Below are 18,066 nucleotides of genomic sequence, written 5' to 3' on the forward strand. Positions count from 1 at the left end.
CTATTTATTCTTGCTTTTCTGTTTTTTTCTATTTTGGTGTTCCGGTTTTGTTTTTCTTTTGTTTTTCTTTATTTTTTTTCTTCTTAACTGCACAGTTAATTTTTTGTCACTTGCCATATAAAGATTTCTAAGCTGTTTTAAAATGTTATTTTATATTCTATTATTTAATTTTATTACCTTACCTGTCTTGAGACTTGTGTATTATCTTTTACTGTGGACAGCATCCTATTCAGGATACTGAATCATCCTATTGAGGATTACTGGTGCATTTGGATCAAATTTGTCTACTTTCATTGCATAAGAGGACTCAACCACTGCAATGGTCTGTGGGACTGGACTTTGGAGAACAACCTCTGCTGAAGTTAATGATTTTGCAAAGGTTCCCAGTCAACCTTCAACATTATTGATTTTTTTCTAAAAACAGACTTGGAGAACTCAACTTTACACTTTGCATATGTAATTTTTTTTTTTTTTTTTCAAAATTAGGAAATTGCAAAGGTTAATGTGCTTTTTTCCCCTATAATTTTTAAAAGAGTAAATTGCTGACCACTGAGTAGTTGATATTAGGTGGCAACTGGAAAAGGAACTTAATATGCCTGTAAAATGGAGAACAAATTAATCTTTTACTGTAGTTACAGATACAGTGATAATTAATTACAAGCTTGATTTCTGAGCACTTTCTTTTCTAGATCCCCACAAAATAAAGATGACATCAGGCAGAAGGGTTAGATACTTGGGTGGACACTGTCAAGATGAAGTTGTTGAACCACATTTTTAATAGCAACTACTAATTAAAAACCCTGATGTTCACAGGTTCTGATTCACATAATTGTGACTGCTCCTTCTGGTGAGGATTATCTGCCTGGATTTACAGGGTCACATACTTAATCTGTGCATTTCTCAGAGTGTGGCTCTGTCATTTCATTTGTCATTTTGTCAAAGGAGTACACATACTCACTGTAAAAAGAAACAACAATAAAGCTGATAAAACCGTGATGTATAAACTGTCATGGATCCAACTGCCAAAATATCCTTCTCCTGCCTGGAGTATGAGAAGGTGCAGCAAGTATGATTTAAAAGAAAAAAAAAAACAACACCAAATAATAACATTTAAGATTGTGGCTTGGCAAAGCTTATTCATATAAGACAGATCAGTTACATGAGGTACTTCTTAAGTTTTTCACTAAATGGGACACACAGGCTGTGTTAACACTGAAATTTTAGTATTTTTTTCTATAAATAGTTACAGTATAGTGGGGTATTTAAGTAAATAATGAATTATTTGTTATGTCTATGACAGTTGATGGTTGATGCTTTTAAGAATTTTTAAATGTTTGTTTGTAATCTTAACTATAGGCCTTTTTTACAAGACTATTGTTAACATGAGAGAAAATCACATTATTTATGATCAATACAAGGAATGGAATTGTTATATTCTCTGTAGTGTATATTATAGTTACCATATAACTTGATGGAAAGGAATGTGTTGAACTATTACCTCATCTATCTAAAATGTTTTTAAAAATTTAGAAAATTTTTCTCAAGGGAGCCAGCAACTATGTGACAGTATAATCCAAATAATTAGACACATTGTTATTCACTGAGCAGCCATGAAAACTCACTTGCCTAATATGGAATTTTCTCATCTGGAATATGGCTTTAAGTTGCTGTTTAATAAATATATTTTCTGTATACACATATTTAAAATTTTTATGGGAATTTGGGAAAGATATTTTTAGTGGTGGCTGGAATTTTAATCGTCCTCTTATTTCTATCTTTTTACTTTTGCTGTTGTAAAAGTAGTTTGAAAACTCTTTTCTAGAACAGATATTGAATTTTAAAATACAATGAGCTACAAATTCTGAAAATGAAATATTTCTGAACAATTCTGAACAATTTATTTGACTATTGCAGTATTATTGGAGTTCTTTCTTCTGTACTGGTGTGTTTGCAAAGGCACTTGCAGCCACAAAAAGGAGTATGGGTGAAGATGCATCAAATGGACACCTTTCTGTAATGTGTTGCATCCCTATAAATGGCACATTACTTATTAGATTAATTTTTCCTGCTCATTGATTACTGAAATCACACAGGCACACATGCCTGCAAAGTCTTAGTGCAGTATTTACTGACATGTCATGTTTCAAATCCTTTAGAGTGCATAGGACACCTATTTGCATGCTGACAATGAAAATAAAATACTTCATGGTAAAATCAGCTGTATTAAGTTTGTATCAGACTTGTTGTTTTATTTGGGAGTTTTTGCTGAGGAAACTTAGGGTGTTTGCTTTCTCTCTTAACTCATCCCTGGAAATGAGAAAATTATGGCATGCACTGAGGAAATTTCTGTAAGAGTAAGGCTTTTAGCTGTCAATCAATATGGCTGTGAGGATGTCAAGGTCACCAGCAAGAAACAGAGCTCCAAATAATAATTAGATGATGTAATTGTCATGACTTGTCTGAATAACAAAGCCATGTTGGCTTACATTCTGGAATGTATATTAGAAATTTTTTCAGCTAAAAATGTGTTTTTATTTCATTTTCAAGACTACTCAAAACATTTGTATGTGAGTCATTGAAGAATGTTAAACTTCCTTTAAGACATGTTGCAGTTTTTACAGGGTATTTTCTAATCTCTTCAAGCTGTATAGTTACTGTAGGTGTGAGGTTCCATGTTCTTATCTTTTTAAAAATTCCTTTTCTTCTTTTCTTTTTAAAGGTGGCTTTGGAGAGCATGGGATGTCAAAAAAACGAGGTGCCCTCTATCAGCTTATAGACAGGATAAGAAGTTTTGGCTCTGGTATTTTCACTGTTTAAATTAGCAGGTTGCCTGATGTGATAATGTATCATGAACACTAATGATTATAGTACTTTAGCACTTTCTGTATTACTTTTGGCATAAACAAGCTACAAAAGGAACAGTATAATAATAATAATGAAGAGATTACCTCTTTGTTGAAATTTCTTAGATGTCCATTTCCAGTACCAAATCTGGAAAATAAAATACGTCTATTTAAATTTAATGTTAAAAATTCCTTAGCTTTTTAATATGACTGTGTTCACAGTTACCAGCTTAACTGGTACCAGCAGAGAGTCTTTTCAATACAGATAGGCTGTGCTGCGCCAGCTTTATAAGTGTAATCTCCATTAGTACTGGTTGAGTTTACTCACTGAATTTGATGCAAGGAGATGTCACTTGAATGCCATGAAATCTCAATAAGGAAAATAAGTGAAACTCCACTGTAACACAGCGCACTATGTCTAAATGCATCCCTGCCTATCTTGTAAGATTAACCAGAGCACAGTAACTGCCTTTGCAGATGTGCTCTGGTGTATTATCTTTGTTCTTTCAAAGCCTTTGGAGTGTATTGTGGAAATGCTTGTCATCTTTTGCATGCAATTTGGCATAAATTTCTTACTTGTACTTCAAAAAAAAGTTGATAAAAATGATTTTGAGTACTAAAACATCTATATTAATGTTTGATGTGGTTCAGTAGTGACTACCTATTAAGTGCAACAGTATTTTTTCTCTGAAGTTTCTACCTGTGTTGTAGACTGTTGTGTAATTCTCATTTACACAGTTGTTTAATGACAAGGATAAGTTATTTGCCTTATCTGAGTGTTTTTTTTTAAAACCCTGAAATGTTCTGTATGATTCCCGATACAATTTAAGCTATGTTTGAGTTGTTATAAAGGCAGGCTTTTCATCCTGTGTATCAAGAGGTTTCTTCCCGCCTTGTGCCGTGTAGTCATCCTTTTCTTCCTCCTGCTATGCTCCCAGCCCTGGGGCTATGTTGTGGTACCCTGCCATGATTATGCCCTGGAATCCTCCCTGATTCTGACATAGCCATTAATGCTTAGATGGAACTGGTATCAGAGGGGATGCTCACAGAGGGAAGGGGTACCTTTCAATAAGGAATAAGACTTCAACACCACTGAGTAGGACTTATTGAGCTCCTATGAAGTAATCCTTTTCAGTCACCTGCCCTGATGTGCATACGAATTTATAAATTGCTTCAGAGGAAGCACCTGTTATGGTGTGCAAGTCCTTATCACATTCTAAGTAGCTATTCTTATCCCATGTCACAGAAAGTTTCAGCTGATGTGGGAAAGACTTGCCTGTAACGGTGGTAATATATCTCAAAATAGTAGATATTTTTTAGTCTTGTAAAGAAATTTCAGCCATGACTAATATTTACCCTTAGGGTTCCAAAAGCTCATTTATGAGAGATGTGTATTTGCACCCTGAAGTGCTGTAGGGTTGCTAACAAAATGAAAGTAACATTTTAATCTGAAAATGTGTCCACTGGCAGTAGCTACGGGTGATGGAAATCAGGAGAAATGATCCTCTCTGACTTTTTTCCATGTGCATAAAACTTTGTAAAAAAGTTTTTTTGTTGTTGTTTGTTTTTTGTTGTTTTTTTTTTTCCTTGTAATTCCTGAATAATAAAAGCCAGTCTAATACTTTAAGGCTTTCAGTCCAGTGCTTTAAGGATGGTCATGCACTTGCTTTTTCCAGATCTTGCAATAAAAATGAATGGGACAGTGAATCTTGTGATTACTTTGTGTCTGTCCAAAGTCTTTCCCTCTTTTGCTGGAAAAATCTTTTTTTATGTATAAAAAAATACACAGGGAGTGTGACTAAAAAAATTAATAACTGTGAAAATGTTGATGATATTATACAATGTGCCTCCAAGTTAATAAATATATGTGCAAATTGTTACTGTAGTTATATTTGAAACATGAAGATTTAGACTCTTCATTTCAATCAGAAAACTAACTAGTGATAGACTGTTGCATAACAGAAATGTCCTACTTATGAAGGGCATAAAGAAATAATCTGACTTTGACCTGCTGGAAAAGAATTGTTCTCTTTTTTGTGTGTGTGTGATCTCATTCAGTGTTTTAATTATCATTACAGGCTTTGAGCAAAATAATACATCTAAAGGAAGAACTACTGTAAAATTCTCAGGGAAAAATGAGAAAAACCGTTTTCCCAGAGCTGCTACATCACGAACAGAAAGAATATGGCCAGGGGGTGTCATTCCATATGTAATAGGTGGAAATTTCACTGGTAAGCTTTGTGCTTTGGATGGGGAGAAGATGTCTTCTTTATATTGCTGCCACATACTGTGGCAGTCAATAGAAGAGTTTCTTTTGGATCAGGCCTGAAGTACATCTGTTCTGAAAATATTAATCAGACTTGAAGAAAATTGTTCCCAAAGAGATGCTACATGATAAAAATATATAACTATGTTTTAGAAAGTGAAGGCTCCCTTTCTTTGCCTAATGTTTTTTTGTTACATGTTTGTTTACAAGAGCCTAAGTAAGAGAATAATGAAATCTGTTTTTTTAAAAAAATGTAGGATATTTAGGAAAAGAATATGGCTAATTTAACTGGTGTGACATGTATTCTGCTAAACTGATTTCACTCAAACTGACTCATGTGATTTGTAATTCTTCAGTTTTGTTTCTAAATAGGCATACACAGACAATATATATGACAATAAGCAAGACTGAGTTCTAAGTATATGGCATTCTTAACAGAAAACTGTAGAAAAATTTGGAAACTTCTGTTATCTATGAAAAATGTAAATGGATCAATTTTGATGTGACTGTAAGAGATAATTTAAACAAAAAAGAGAAGGAGAAAAGCCAAGATTATGGGAAAAGATATGTAATTACACATTATTTATTGTGCACAATAATAGAAGGATCCAAAAGAAACTTGCAAATGCTGGCACTTTGTATGCATATGTATGTGAAGAAACCAGAGTAATTCCTTTCAAACTGACAGCTACAGTCAAACTTTTAGTTTGTGGATTTACATAGTACTATACCAAATGTGACCTTTGGTTTGGGATTACCATCTTCTGAAATACTGGTAGTAAAATAAATGAAAGCATATAATGTTAAACATTTTGCCTTTTTCATGATGAAAGATTAACTTTTTCTAAAGCTTGGCAAACTTTGCCTAAAGATAAAAGAAAAGGGCAAGATGAGATTACATAATCTTTAATTTTCAGGATCCTGGAATGATTTGAACTCCCCATTTTTATTAACTTTGAGGGTTTCTTGTCTTTAAGTAAAAAAAAATGTTTTGTTGTTGTTGTTTTTGTAGTTGTTGTTTAAATTATCCTATGGTGTTACATGCATTTTTGCAAACGGCTGCAAGGTGGATGCATATCTGTAGCAAATTCATGCCAAATTGTACCATTCTTTGTGGATTTCTGGCTCAGAAGCTATATTCTCAGATGTTGCCTCTAAGTTATTAAGTCTTATCTTTTCTAAGGCAGTGAAATTACATTGCTATACTATCTGAACTACTGTATGCTCGCTGACTTTGTGTTCTGTGGTGAGAGCTGGGCTGGCTGCTTCTGCATCTAGAGTATAGTTTTGATTGTTTCTGAATGAATTTTTCTCATTTCAAAAACATATATCTAGATATGCTTAGTATTGTACCTAAGAATTTCCCCTTTTGGGGAATCTTTTGAATTCTGAAAGATTTTGATGCAAAGAAGCGTAGACTGGTCCCTGTTCAAGACAGCATTATTAAAATCAAAGGCCTTGACCAGTATGGCTGTTTTCATGGCATTAGGTTAAATTGGTGTCCAGATTTGAAGGCTGTAGGACATTTGTTTATTTATTTATTTATTTATTTTTCTGGCTAGATAGCTAGGAGGTATCCCCCCCCCCAGTGTGGCTCACGTGATAATTTAGTACAGGAAATTGCTTTGCAAATATTGTGCTAATACAGGCACATAAGCAACACTGTATCTTCTGCTGTCTTCCTCTGGTGTAACATAGCTGTGCTTTTTATTGCAGGTTTTACGTTTGCTAGTGTGTGTCAGGTAGTATTAGTCCCCTTGCAGGCAGATATATTATGAGCTGATGGTCTGAGTATCCCTTTATTTGGAGTCTGGCAGTACACGGGACTACTGGGACTTCATGATCCACCGACTCTTTTCAGTCTTATATTCCTGGAATTGAAATCTGATTTTAAGGAACAAGATGCAGTTAGAAAAGTCTCTTATTTACTCTCATACGATTATTCTTCTAGGCACCCAGCGCGCCATGTTCAAACAGGCCATGCGGCACTGGGAAAAGTACACGTGTGTTACATTTATTGAACGGAGTGATGAAGAAAGTTACATTGTATTTACATACAGACCATGTGGGTAGGTATATATGTGAGGTAGCGTACTTGTGCTTTCAATATTTGGCCATGTTTGTCAGCTTTGCTGTGATAAGTTAGTATGTACTTCACAGGAAAATGAATAGTTACTGCATTTAAATGATACATGGGTTCTGCTTGGCTTTCAGTTCACTGAAAGCAGGATGGGTAGTAACTTTTTGAAGTTATGCATCTTTTGTCTATTTCTAGATAAAGTGATCTTGCTATATATTCATAGATATGAGACTTTTATATTTGGCTTTCTGTCATGCTTTTAATATTTTTATTTATTGTTCTAAAGGTATCTCAGGCTTATGGTTTGTTTAGTCTTAGCTTTCTCCATGACACAGATTTGGTGATGAATTACGTATGAACATGTAGACCACATTCCTTTTCCAGCTTAAGTGCTGTTAATTGTATTTTTAACTCTTCTATTGTTAAACTGTCCTTACTCTGATTTGTTTAACTCCTAAACTCACGACCAGTCCTTTCTTTCAGTTTGCTGATGTGTAGAAGTCAAGAAAACAAGTTTTCTTACTCCTTAGTGCAGCTTTCCATTAATCATAGTGTTCTGTCTTCAGATATTTCTGCTCACAAATGCCTCAGTCAGCTATGACTGCCTTTTATTTCCCTTAGAATTCATAATTTTATATAGTGGTCAGTGAATTTCCAGAGTGCACCATGTTCATTTTCCAAGAGCACCGCTCACCACCTGTAGAAATACTGTGCCTCTGATCCCTTCAGTGACCGGAGCACCTGTGAATTTGCCTGAGATGTTCTTGTGAATTGTGTTCTCTGTGAATTTAAACAGAAGAGCACTAAAGATATAAGTAGTCTCAGGAGTTTTAGAAAAAACTTTCTACAGAGATCTTGGTTTCATGAAAAGTAGATCTGACAACTTCAAAGTGCCCAAAGACAAATGACAGGAAATCTCTCCAGCTGAAGCCTTGTCCCTTTAGAGTGAAGGCTGAATGGTAACCAGCTGAAACCAGACAGCTGGAATATAGTCAGTATCTACCTTCAGAGTCACCATTATCCTTTATATTTCATCTAATTTCATTGGTGGGTACTTAACATTACAAATAATTTATAAAGGCTTAAAAAAGATTAAAATAAAAACAAGGAAGAGTGTAGCCATGAACAGTCCACCCGCAATAAGAAAAACAGACTAAACAGAAGGAGAAATTGAATGACTTTTTTGGGGGGTCCTGAATCCACAAGCTATTTCAAGAAGAGGCAGCTAAATAAGAATATGTCTTCTCTGGGTGACTAGGAACACTATATATTAGCCACTGGCATACAGTGCTGATGCAGGATTTTCTAAGGAAACAGCCCAGACAAAAGTTACACTAAACCATCTGCAAACACTTTCTGCTACATGGGCAGTCTCACTGAAATTAATCTCAGTTCATTCCCAAAGCACCCTGATGTGTTGGTTTGTTAGCACATTGTGTCATAATTGTTTTCAGTCCCATGGCAGCTAACATTCACAGATGAGGAAGACTTTATTGTACTTAGAAGTGTACAAATTAAAAACTAAATGATAAAACCTGCCCCAAAGAGTGCACAGTCAAAACATAATACATTTAATGAAACCATGGATACAATTGTATAGTGGAAATTCAGGTGGCAATATCTACAAATGTCTCAGATGACAGCATTAGCACACTAGTAAGTGAAGTGCTATTGAGGCTTTGTAAACATTAAGAATATTTTGAAAGAGTGCAATGCATTACTTGCAGCAGTTCATGGGAAGCTCATCCCAGAGGGCCAGTGATGAAAAAAAACATATTTGAAATGTAGCAGCTGGCTGTCAGAGGTACATGATCTTCTTAAAATTGAGAGTTTATATATATATATATCAGCAATAATGAGAGATAAGTTTTGATTATCATAGATCCATATGACTGCAAGGGATCTCGGAAAAACTCAGTATATTCTTAAAACAGCAACACCTATACCTAAGTAATTGCTGGTACATTCTTGTCTAACTTGTTTCTAAAAACTGTAAAAATGCTCAGAAATTTATTGCTTCAGTATTATTAATGAAAGAAATGTAGGAAGTTTGGGGCAATATTTTTGATCATAGCTAATTCAGGTATTTCTTGCTGCAATTTAAGTACATTAACTTTTTTTCCTGCTCACTGTGGCCATAGAAAATAGATTAGTTTTCCATCGTTTTTTGAAGGAATCTATTATATACTTTGAGAGTGTTATTATGTCCATCTTCAGTTCTGTTTTCTTTTAGGCTAGAAAATGCCTAATTCATTTAATCTTTCTCAGTAAGTCATGTTTTCTAGGCCTTTGATCACATTGCTATTGTCTTTGAGGTTCTTTTAAACTAGTCCACATCCTTCTTGAAATTGAGGACCCAAACCCAGGGTGTACTTGTCCAGGTGAGTCATTGCTTCTGCTGAGCCCATGCTAGAGCTAATTCACGTCTTGTAGTCTCTCCTTCCACCTAGGTACTTAAGTGTGGTGCCTCCATGTTTCTCAACAGCTGCCACATTTGACGCAAGGTCAGTTGGGATGTGACTCCAAATAAGAGCCAGAGTTCTTCCCACAGCACTGATACCCTATCACTGGTTGCAGCATGTGCCATATTTTGCACATCTCAGGGCAGCAGATAGATCTATATTTCCCTTTTAAGATCTCTAATCTGTTGAAGTTGCTGTCAATTTCAGGCTTGTCTTCATGGTATTTAGCAGATTACCATCTTTTCTCAGACTGCAAGTTTAAAGAGTATCTTCTCTGTCATTGTTTCATATAATATTCAGTTTTCAGCAGTTTTATATGCCCCTTTATACCTGGGTTCTCTAGTTTACTCATGAGCAGCTTATTGGGGAAAAATGTTTAAAGTTTTATGGCTGGATCTCTCCTTCCAATCAGAATAATTTCATCTCTTGCAGTCTTAAATTATAATTATTTGTCATCATATCTTGTGTATTTAACCTGATTTTGAAAACAGTAATTATTGAAATATTGTTTCTTACTACAGCTGAAGCACTCAGCAGTTGGAAGATCTGTAATTAGTGGTAGTAATTTGTACTCATTAGCTGCAGATGCAAGAACAAGAATATAGAATTAAATACTACTGCTTAATGATTCTTCTAACAAAGCAGTGTACATTGGCATTATTATCTATTACAGCAGGTATTTATGCAGCTAGTTGATGAGGGCAAGTAAAATTCTCATCTGCAAATGGGTTCAAAACATGCTTTCTTTACTACTGCTTCTCTATCCTTATGTTTCTTCCTATTAAAGTGCCTGAAGACACAGGCAGTGTGAATCTCTGTAAGTACAGCCAAAAAAAGGGGTCAGAAAACTGAAATGGCTTCTAATCATATGCTGTTAATAACTGAGTACAAGACCAAGCTTCTTTTTTATATAGTGAGACAAAAAAAACAAAAATTAGTCATATTCAGCATGCCTTTGATCTGACTTTGTGGCAATTTTTGCTCTCCACCAGAAGATTTAAGTACTTCTTGTGACAAACTTCAGTTGACTTATTACAATCACTGCTGTATCTTCTTGTATGGGTGTTTGACAAAGCTGTCTTAGAGACAAGAAAATAAGGTCTCTTTCATGTGCTTCTCCAAACATTGTAGACTGAACAGCTTCTGAATATTTTAATGTGATTTTTTACCTTGCTAGTATATTACATAGACATTACAGGCAAGTTCTTAAAGCTAGTGAAAGAGGTAAATTCATTGCCTGAGGTATATGTTATGAAAGGTGCTCAATCACTTCTATGGAATGAGAAGAAATTGCAAGTTGTACTAAATCTGTGGCAGAAGAGCTGACTCATGCTCTCAGGTGGCAATTAACTCCAGCAGCTGGCATTCTTCTTGCCCACGGCAGTTGACACAGCTTCTCTGCTGGCTGTGGTGTTGCCTGCAGGATAGGTGTGACCAAGGTGCAGGTGACCAGCTGCCATCATCTAAAACACAGTGTATTAATATAAGCTGCATGAGAGGTGGTTTATGTTAATACACTGGGACAGGCAGCTGTTAACTGAGGAACGAAGTCAGTTGGCTGTTCTTTATAATATTGGGATGGTCGTCTCCATTGAGCAAATGACGGAGTAGCCACTTCTGCCATTGCAACAGGTCCTTATAGGACAGCGAATAAGAACATTTCGTTACTACAACTATATTGATCCCTGGCCATAAGCAAATTTGTCAAGCCAGGTCATAGCCAGTATCTCCTTTGTACAGAATGAGTTATATTTGTGATTGAAAGAGGTGTTTTTCACCAAGAAAAAAACCCTTCTGCTTCTTCAGTGAGATTTTATTCATTAATTTGCTGAAATTTTCTATTGTTTCTATTGATAGGCAGTCCTAGTATGCTTATGATGTTCTGCAGTTTGTTATCCATGACTTCATACAGTTGGTGCCATGGCAAGCTGATGTTGTGGTCTATGAGGATTTTTATATTAAACAGTTTTAAAAGTGCAACATTGACCCCACCTGACTCCCTCTTCCTTCATATTGATTTAAGAGCCTTTTTGACAGTAGCTATATTACGTAAAGAATGAACATATTGTTCCAGTAATTTCATTTTCTCTGTCATTTGTTTCTCTTTGCTTGCCATCATCGATCAGCTAGACTGATTAAATGGAATTAGAGATTCATAAATAGTTACTGTCTGCAACTGCTGTCTGGTGCAATAAAGATTAAAGAGATAAGGAGCTTTAAAGGCTTCCAGCTGACTCAATTAAGGGGTGTGAGAAGTGCTCATACAACACAGACAGGTCTTGGCCATTTGCCAAACACACCTGGGGTCCAAACCTTGATACTGTGAATTAATTTCCTTCATAGAATTATTTATTTATTTACACTTATAGTTTTCCTTACCCTTTGACTCTGCAATTGTTGAAGTGATCAGAATCTTGTGCCTTAATTGGATGAATCTGGTGTGCTTGATGTGACACTCAATCTGGAAAATCCTGGTGACCTTCTATGAGTGCGTACTGCTGCTGTTAAGACTAGGTGTTATTTCTAATATTCTTAGGTGTGTAAAGAAACAATAAATATGTTTTTACTTTCTGGGAAGTACTTGAAATCTGTCGAGTAATCAGTGGAAGTGAATTTCCAACTCATCTGCCCAAATTTTTTTAGGAGTGGGCTTTCATTGAAAAATAATTCTCAGTGTGTTGGGTTTCAGGTGTTCAGGGCAATCAATTTTTTTCTTCTAAAGCGATGACATCTTTTAAATGTGTCAGATGAAGAACCTAAAGTCACTTTACACATTTGAAAATACCCAACTCTTGTTTTTGTAAGAGTAAAATCTCAAATGGTTTTTGAAAACACTTAAAAATCTATCTGGTTTATGTAATACCAATAAAAACTTTCATAGGTGATCTAAAGCACCTCTGTTTTCAAGTGACAATCAACTTTTTAGTCTTTTTAATTAGGTTTTTGGTCCTTTTAGGTATTTATTTACCATATTTTCTTATAAACCAAATTACATTAGTAACTTAATATGTTATACTAAACATTTTTTTGTTCTGCTGTTACTGTATAGCTCTGGCCCCCGAGTTGCAGTGCACAGCCTTAAAAATTTAAAGCTCTTTTGGTGCAAATTAGTTTAAAAGAACAGGAAGAGACAGACTGTAGTGAAATTCTTGTTTTATTCTTTTGCCCTGTTGTAAACAGTGTCAATAAAAGCAGAGCTGGAGACGTTGGAGAACATACTATTTGGAATAATTTATTATTTTTCCACTTTTAACTTTTTCTCTATTTGTCTTAAAAAAAAAAAAAAAGTATATATATATATTGAGAATCTATAGAAATTTTAAGCCACCAAATACGTCTTTGCTAGTTGAAGCGTGTAATGTACATGAAGTCAATAACATATGTATGTTAAAACTATTGAAATTGTATTAAGTATTCCACTAACCTACAGTCTTAATAGCTTATTGATTTGCTTTAAGCTATAAATGTTGATTGATGATCTTTAGTTCTGCTTTGCAATTTTTCTCGATAGAGTTTCCACACAGTGGTAAACATGAAGACTCAGCAGAAATGTTTACACTGTTTTAAAACTACATTATTTGTACTGCTTTTTCATAAAGATGCATGGTTATCCTAATTATTCTTATCAATCTCTTGCACTGTAGTCATGTGTTGTGTTTGGATCATGAAGGTTTTAAATTATAATTTAAACTCTATGATTTAAGCGAATGTGTTTAAACGTGTTGAATCGCCAAGGTGTGTTTTATAGGATTATGGATGAATGGAAAACTAATTAGGTTCAAATTGGTTGCATGACTGGGCTTGGAGGGTTATGGTTAATAGCAAGAAAGTGTGATATCACGAGGTCCTGCCCTGGGACCTGTCCTTTTTTAAGATCTTTATGAATGACCCCCAAAGAGGTGATTGTGTGTGCTCTAGTCTGCAGATGACGCAAAGTTGTTTTGGGGACACCAGATGATAGAGGCTCAGTGGTAGAGTTGCCACTCAGAGGGATCCAGGCAGGCTGGAGGTGCTGACCAACAGGAACCTCATGAAGTTCAATAAGGGCAAATAGAAAGCCCTGCATCTGCACCGCAAGGGCAAGATAGGCCGGGCACTAGGGGCTGTGGAGCGGCTCTAAGCAGAAGGCCATCAGGCAGAGAGCTGGGCAGAAGCTGGCAATAGACCCAAGCAACAAAGCCAGCCAGCAGTGTCTGTGTGAACAGAAGTGCAGCTGGTGGCTCAAAGAGGTCACCCTTTTCTGCTCCCCACTTGCTAGCTTGCAGACAGATCCTACATCCAGTTGTGGGCCCCCAGTACAAGACAGTTATTAATAACTTGGAAGGACTTTAGCACAGGGCTGCCAAGACTCTCAGGAGCTGGAGTACTTGCCCTATGAAGAGATGCTGAGGGTCCAGACTTTGCTCAATTGGAGGCAAGGCAGCTTCTGGGGAGCCTAGGAACAAGAAAAGGGAGATAGGCTCTTCACAGTAGTGCTTGTTGGGAGAATGCAAGGCAAAAGGCATAAGCTGAAGGAAAAGAGAATCAGACTGGGTATAAAGAATAAATTTTCCATTGTGTGGACAGCTAGGCATTGGATCAGGTTGTTCAGAGGGGCTGTGCTGTCTGCATCCTCAAGGTTTTCAAGATCTGACTGGATAAAGACTTGAGAAACTCTGTTCTGTCTTCATATCTGACCCTGCTTTGAGCTGAAAGTTGAATTGGAGACCTCCAGAGGTCCCTTCCAACCCAAATTATGCAAGAATTGGTGGAATTCTATCCATATTTAGTAGTCTGATGTGAATTTTCACAGATTGCCTGTGCATTTTATGCTTTTATATTATTAAAACAACCATCAGGCATTGTCAGGGCATTTTATTTCTTTGCACAAGTGATGGTCAGTATATTGTAAGTAACATAATGCTGTACATGACCTTAGCACAGGTAGGAATCCCTAACTCATTAAGTTCACCTAATATAGAAATGGTGACATGCTGTCACAGAATATGGATTTTTTAATCTGATACTTGTGTTTTCTACCATGGATCCCTGTAGACTCCCAAGGCAAATTTCACATCTTAGTCCTTACTTCAAAGTGTTCAGAGATAAGGGAAATTTTTTTCTGAAAAATTTGAAGTCTAGTACCTTGGAACTGTGTTTGACAAATTTATTTGATGTATGTAATGCAACTGCCTATGATAGTGGATTGGGAATTCTAATGGCTTTTTAAATGAATGGACTTTCTGAGAATTAAGAGTTGCTGAAATTCTACCACCTTTGTCTCCAAGTACAAAGTGTGTACTCCAGCATTCTCTGTCTAATTGGATGGGACAGTAAATAATGCTGTATAGGAATTTTTTTTTTTAAAACCAAAGCAACAAGAATCTTCTTAAGGATCAAAACAGTTTTCTCCTGAGAGTGAGCATGAACAAATAAGAGTGTGTATGAACTATGGTAATTTCTTTATTGCACAATAGAAACTAGTGTGTGACTACTGAAAGATAAAAACCCACATAAAAAGTGATATTGGAAATATCTATAGTACTTTAATTCTATTTACATATTCACCTGTAGCCATAATATTTATCCTGCAAACACGCAATCTGAAAAATATGTTAAGTAAACCTGTGGAATCATGAGGTTAAACGGTTTAACTACTCTAAATTTTTATAATAATCTTATTTCTGCTATGTGTTGCTCCTTTTTATCACCTATGCTATATTTTTAGAGCACATCTGAAGGTGGTTTTCCCATTAGTATTATTCATATCCGTGTTTCTAAAAATATTTCTATATCATAAATATTGTAAATAGTAATTTTGTGTTAATGCAGTTTGTATGGAGTGGCAGAAATACACAGAGTATCACATAGGTGTTCTTTATTTTCTTTCAATGTGATGTGGAACAGCAGCACATAAACCTGCAACATTGACTATGGCACAGAATTATAGCAGGGAGTCTAATTTGCCATTGTTTTTGTTTACCTGCCTTGAGGACAGCTATCAAGGGAATGCACCTGAAGAAATTAATTAAACATGATGTACAATTCTAGCTGAAGCACTGAGCTTAATTCAGTGCTTTGACCTAAGGAGATGATTCATACCTATCTGAGGAATTATCTAATGAAGGAAGTGAAGAAGTAACTTATTTTGAGGACGTGAGTACTTGAGAATCAGTTGAGATAAGAGCAAGGAACGATTGTCATGTGAACAGTATATTTTCTCAACAGTATTTTCAAGATAGTTTCCAATTTATTGATGCAAACCTCCTAGACTGTTGTAGTAATATTTTCCCCTATTAAGTAACTTCTGTAGACTTTATAATGTTATAATATCACTATAATTTTTTTGGCATATCTAACCTTGATTTTAAGTATGTTCTTATCAAGAACAGGTATTGTGAGCTAAAATGCCATGGCTATACTTTTCTATTATTTGTACTTAAAAATTCTAGTTGTATTAGACACTAACAAAGTCAGTAAAGAAGGCCAACCAAGCCTGACTGACCAGCCAACTAACCACAGTCTTTTTGTCACCATAAAACCTGAAAAGGATAAACCAGCAAATGTCTATAGAATTTAATCCATTATTGGTATTTGTCCCATAGCTACTCTTCCTTTATTGCCCACAGAGGCATATGAAGGCTTGGATCATCCTCCACACTAGCATAGTGACCTCTTCAAGGACCAAATATATTCTGATATGTGAATGTTACATGAGAAAACACAATGTTGTTTTTTGTGTTGTTTTTGTTTTTGTGGTTTTTTTGTGTGTTTTTTTTTGTGTGGGTTTTGTTTGTTTGTTTGTTTGTTTTGTTTTTTGTTGTTTTAAGAAAAGGTGGAGGAAGTAGAGGGTGGATGTGGGTGGAGGTCATTTGCTCAGTACAATTCTGTTCCGCCTGAAAGACTGCAGAATTTACAGAGCAGACATGGGAAATCTGGCTTATAATAGGGAATATAATGCTGGCCTGAAATATTTAAGATCTTGAGAGGTGACAAAGGATCAGCTTATGAAACCTGAAATTGTCTTCCTTTTGCATAGGATTTGCCTCATTCTTCTTTCTTTCCTTTTACTAGTGTAGTCAGTAGACCTTTCTAATCAAAAAGCAGACATTTTAGGTAAATGCTGTCAGTATGAATGCTGAAAAGGGCATCTCTGTTCTGTAAGTTTACACTGGAATCATGGAAGAACAGTGGAATAAGAATGAAACATGAGAGTAGTTGTGAAGTGGCTTTTTTGGGGTTGTTTGTGTTAGGTTTTTTTCTTGTGAAAATATGAATTTCTAGGACTAGGGTTCCTGTTAAGAAAACAGGAATGGGAGAAGAAAAGAGTTCACTCATATTGAGAGTGTTCAGTCTCCTAATATACTGTTGCAAAAGACAAGGTATGTCACCTATAGCTAGAGAAACAAAAAAAATGAGAGATTGCACAGAGCATCACAGGGTTCTGCATCTCATTCAGAATATTTTTGTTCTGTATTTTCAAATATATGCTAAGTGTGTCTCTTAAAGGACTGGTAGTTCACTTGCATAATTTCTGCACCCTTTATAGATGGAACTCATGAAGCAGGGTGCCTTTTCAGATCAAAACTTAGTCATAACTGAGTGAGCAAGAGTCTGGTCGGTGTCAGGACACACAGCAGAACTATGGCATGGAGGGAACCTTGTCTTTACTTATTCTTTCCACTTCCCTCAGCATGCCCCTTGAATGTGTACAGATAAGAAAGCAATGATATGCAGGGGTAAGATTGTACTTCAGTCAACTTTATTTGTTCTTCAGGTGAAAAGATGTTCTTGTGTCATTCTGAGATACAAGACCACAAGTGGCAACTCTGTTGATCACAGCTAGCATCTTTTAAGAGGACCTTGAATAAAAACAAACATGGCTTTTATTAAGCATTCTGAATAATAAGTTGCTCTGGCACAAAAAATAAGAGTTTATGAGACTGCAGAAATTGTGTTACACATTGTTCTGCTGATATTTAATATAATATTTTCTCAGATTTTAACCGAATTTCCTGTATGATTTGTACAGATATGCATGAAAACTTCCATCTATGTTTGTGCTTTAATTGCAGGTGCTGTTCTTATGTGGGTCGAAGGGGAAATGGTCCTCAGGCTATATCTATTGGCAAGAACTGTGATAAATTTGGTATAGTTGTCCATGAGTTGGGGCATGTGATAGGTTTTTGGCATGAACATACACGACCAGACCGTGATGACCATGTAACCATCATTAGAGAAAACATCCAACCTGGTGAGATATTCTGATAAGTTTTGTGGTTTGTGGTTTGTTTTGGTTGTGTTTGTTTGTTTGTTTTGGTTTTAGTTTGTTGGTTTGTTTTTGGTTTTGTTTTTGTTTTTTTTTTTTTTTCCAGGGGGGAAGTCTGCTTATTTTTGATGTTTCCTTCATCTGTTCAGCTCTTAAAACTGAAAGCT

The 18,066-nt window shown here is 35.7% G+C and overlaps 1 protein-coding gene across 6 annotated transcripts in view; it reads left to right on the top strand.

Annotated features, from left to right (window-relative positions):
- The window catches only part of TLL1 (tolloid like 1), a 134,461-nt gene that overhangs the window by 60,473 nt on the left and 55,922 nt on the right, over window positions 1-18,066 (top strand). For 5 of the 6 annotated variants that reach the window (XR_007889430.1, XM_051618952.1, XM_051618948.1 and 2 more), the window contains exons 3-6: window positions 2,720-2,800; window positions 4,922-5,074; window positions 7,061-7,178; window positions 17,706-17,884. Coding sequence is in view for 5 of the 6 variants with exons in the window: in XM_051618952.1 (XP_051474912.1) it covers window positions 2,720-2,800; window positions 4,922-5,074; window positions 7,061-7,178; window positions 17,706-17,884 (531 nt within the window). In the remaining variant the exon portion in view is untranslated. The remainder of the gene's footprint in view (window positions 1-2,719; window positions 2,801-4,921; window positions 5,075-7,060; window positions 7,179-17,705; window positions 17,885-18,066) is intronic. The other variant, XM_051618950.1, reaches the window with a different exon arrangement.

The sequence above is a fragment of the Apus apus genome, chromosome 4, assembly GCF_020740795.1.
Source record: "Apus apus isolate bApuApu2 chromosome 4, bApuApu2.pri.cur, whole genome shotgun sequence".
In the NCBI taxonomy this organism is placed as follows: Eukaryota; Metazoa; Chordata; class Aves; order Apodiformes; family Apodidae; genus Apus; species Apus apus.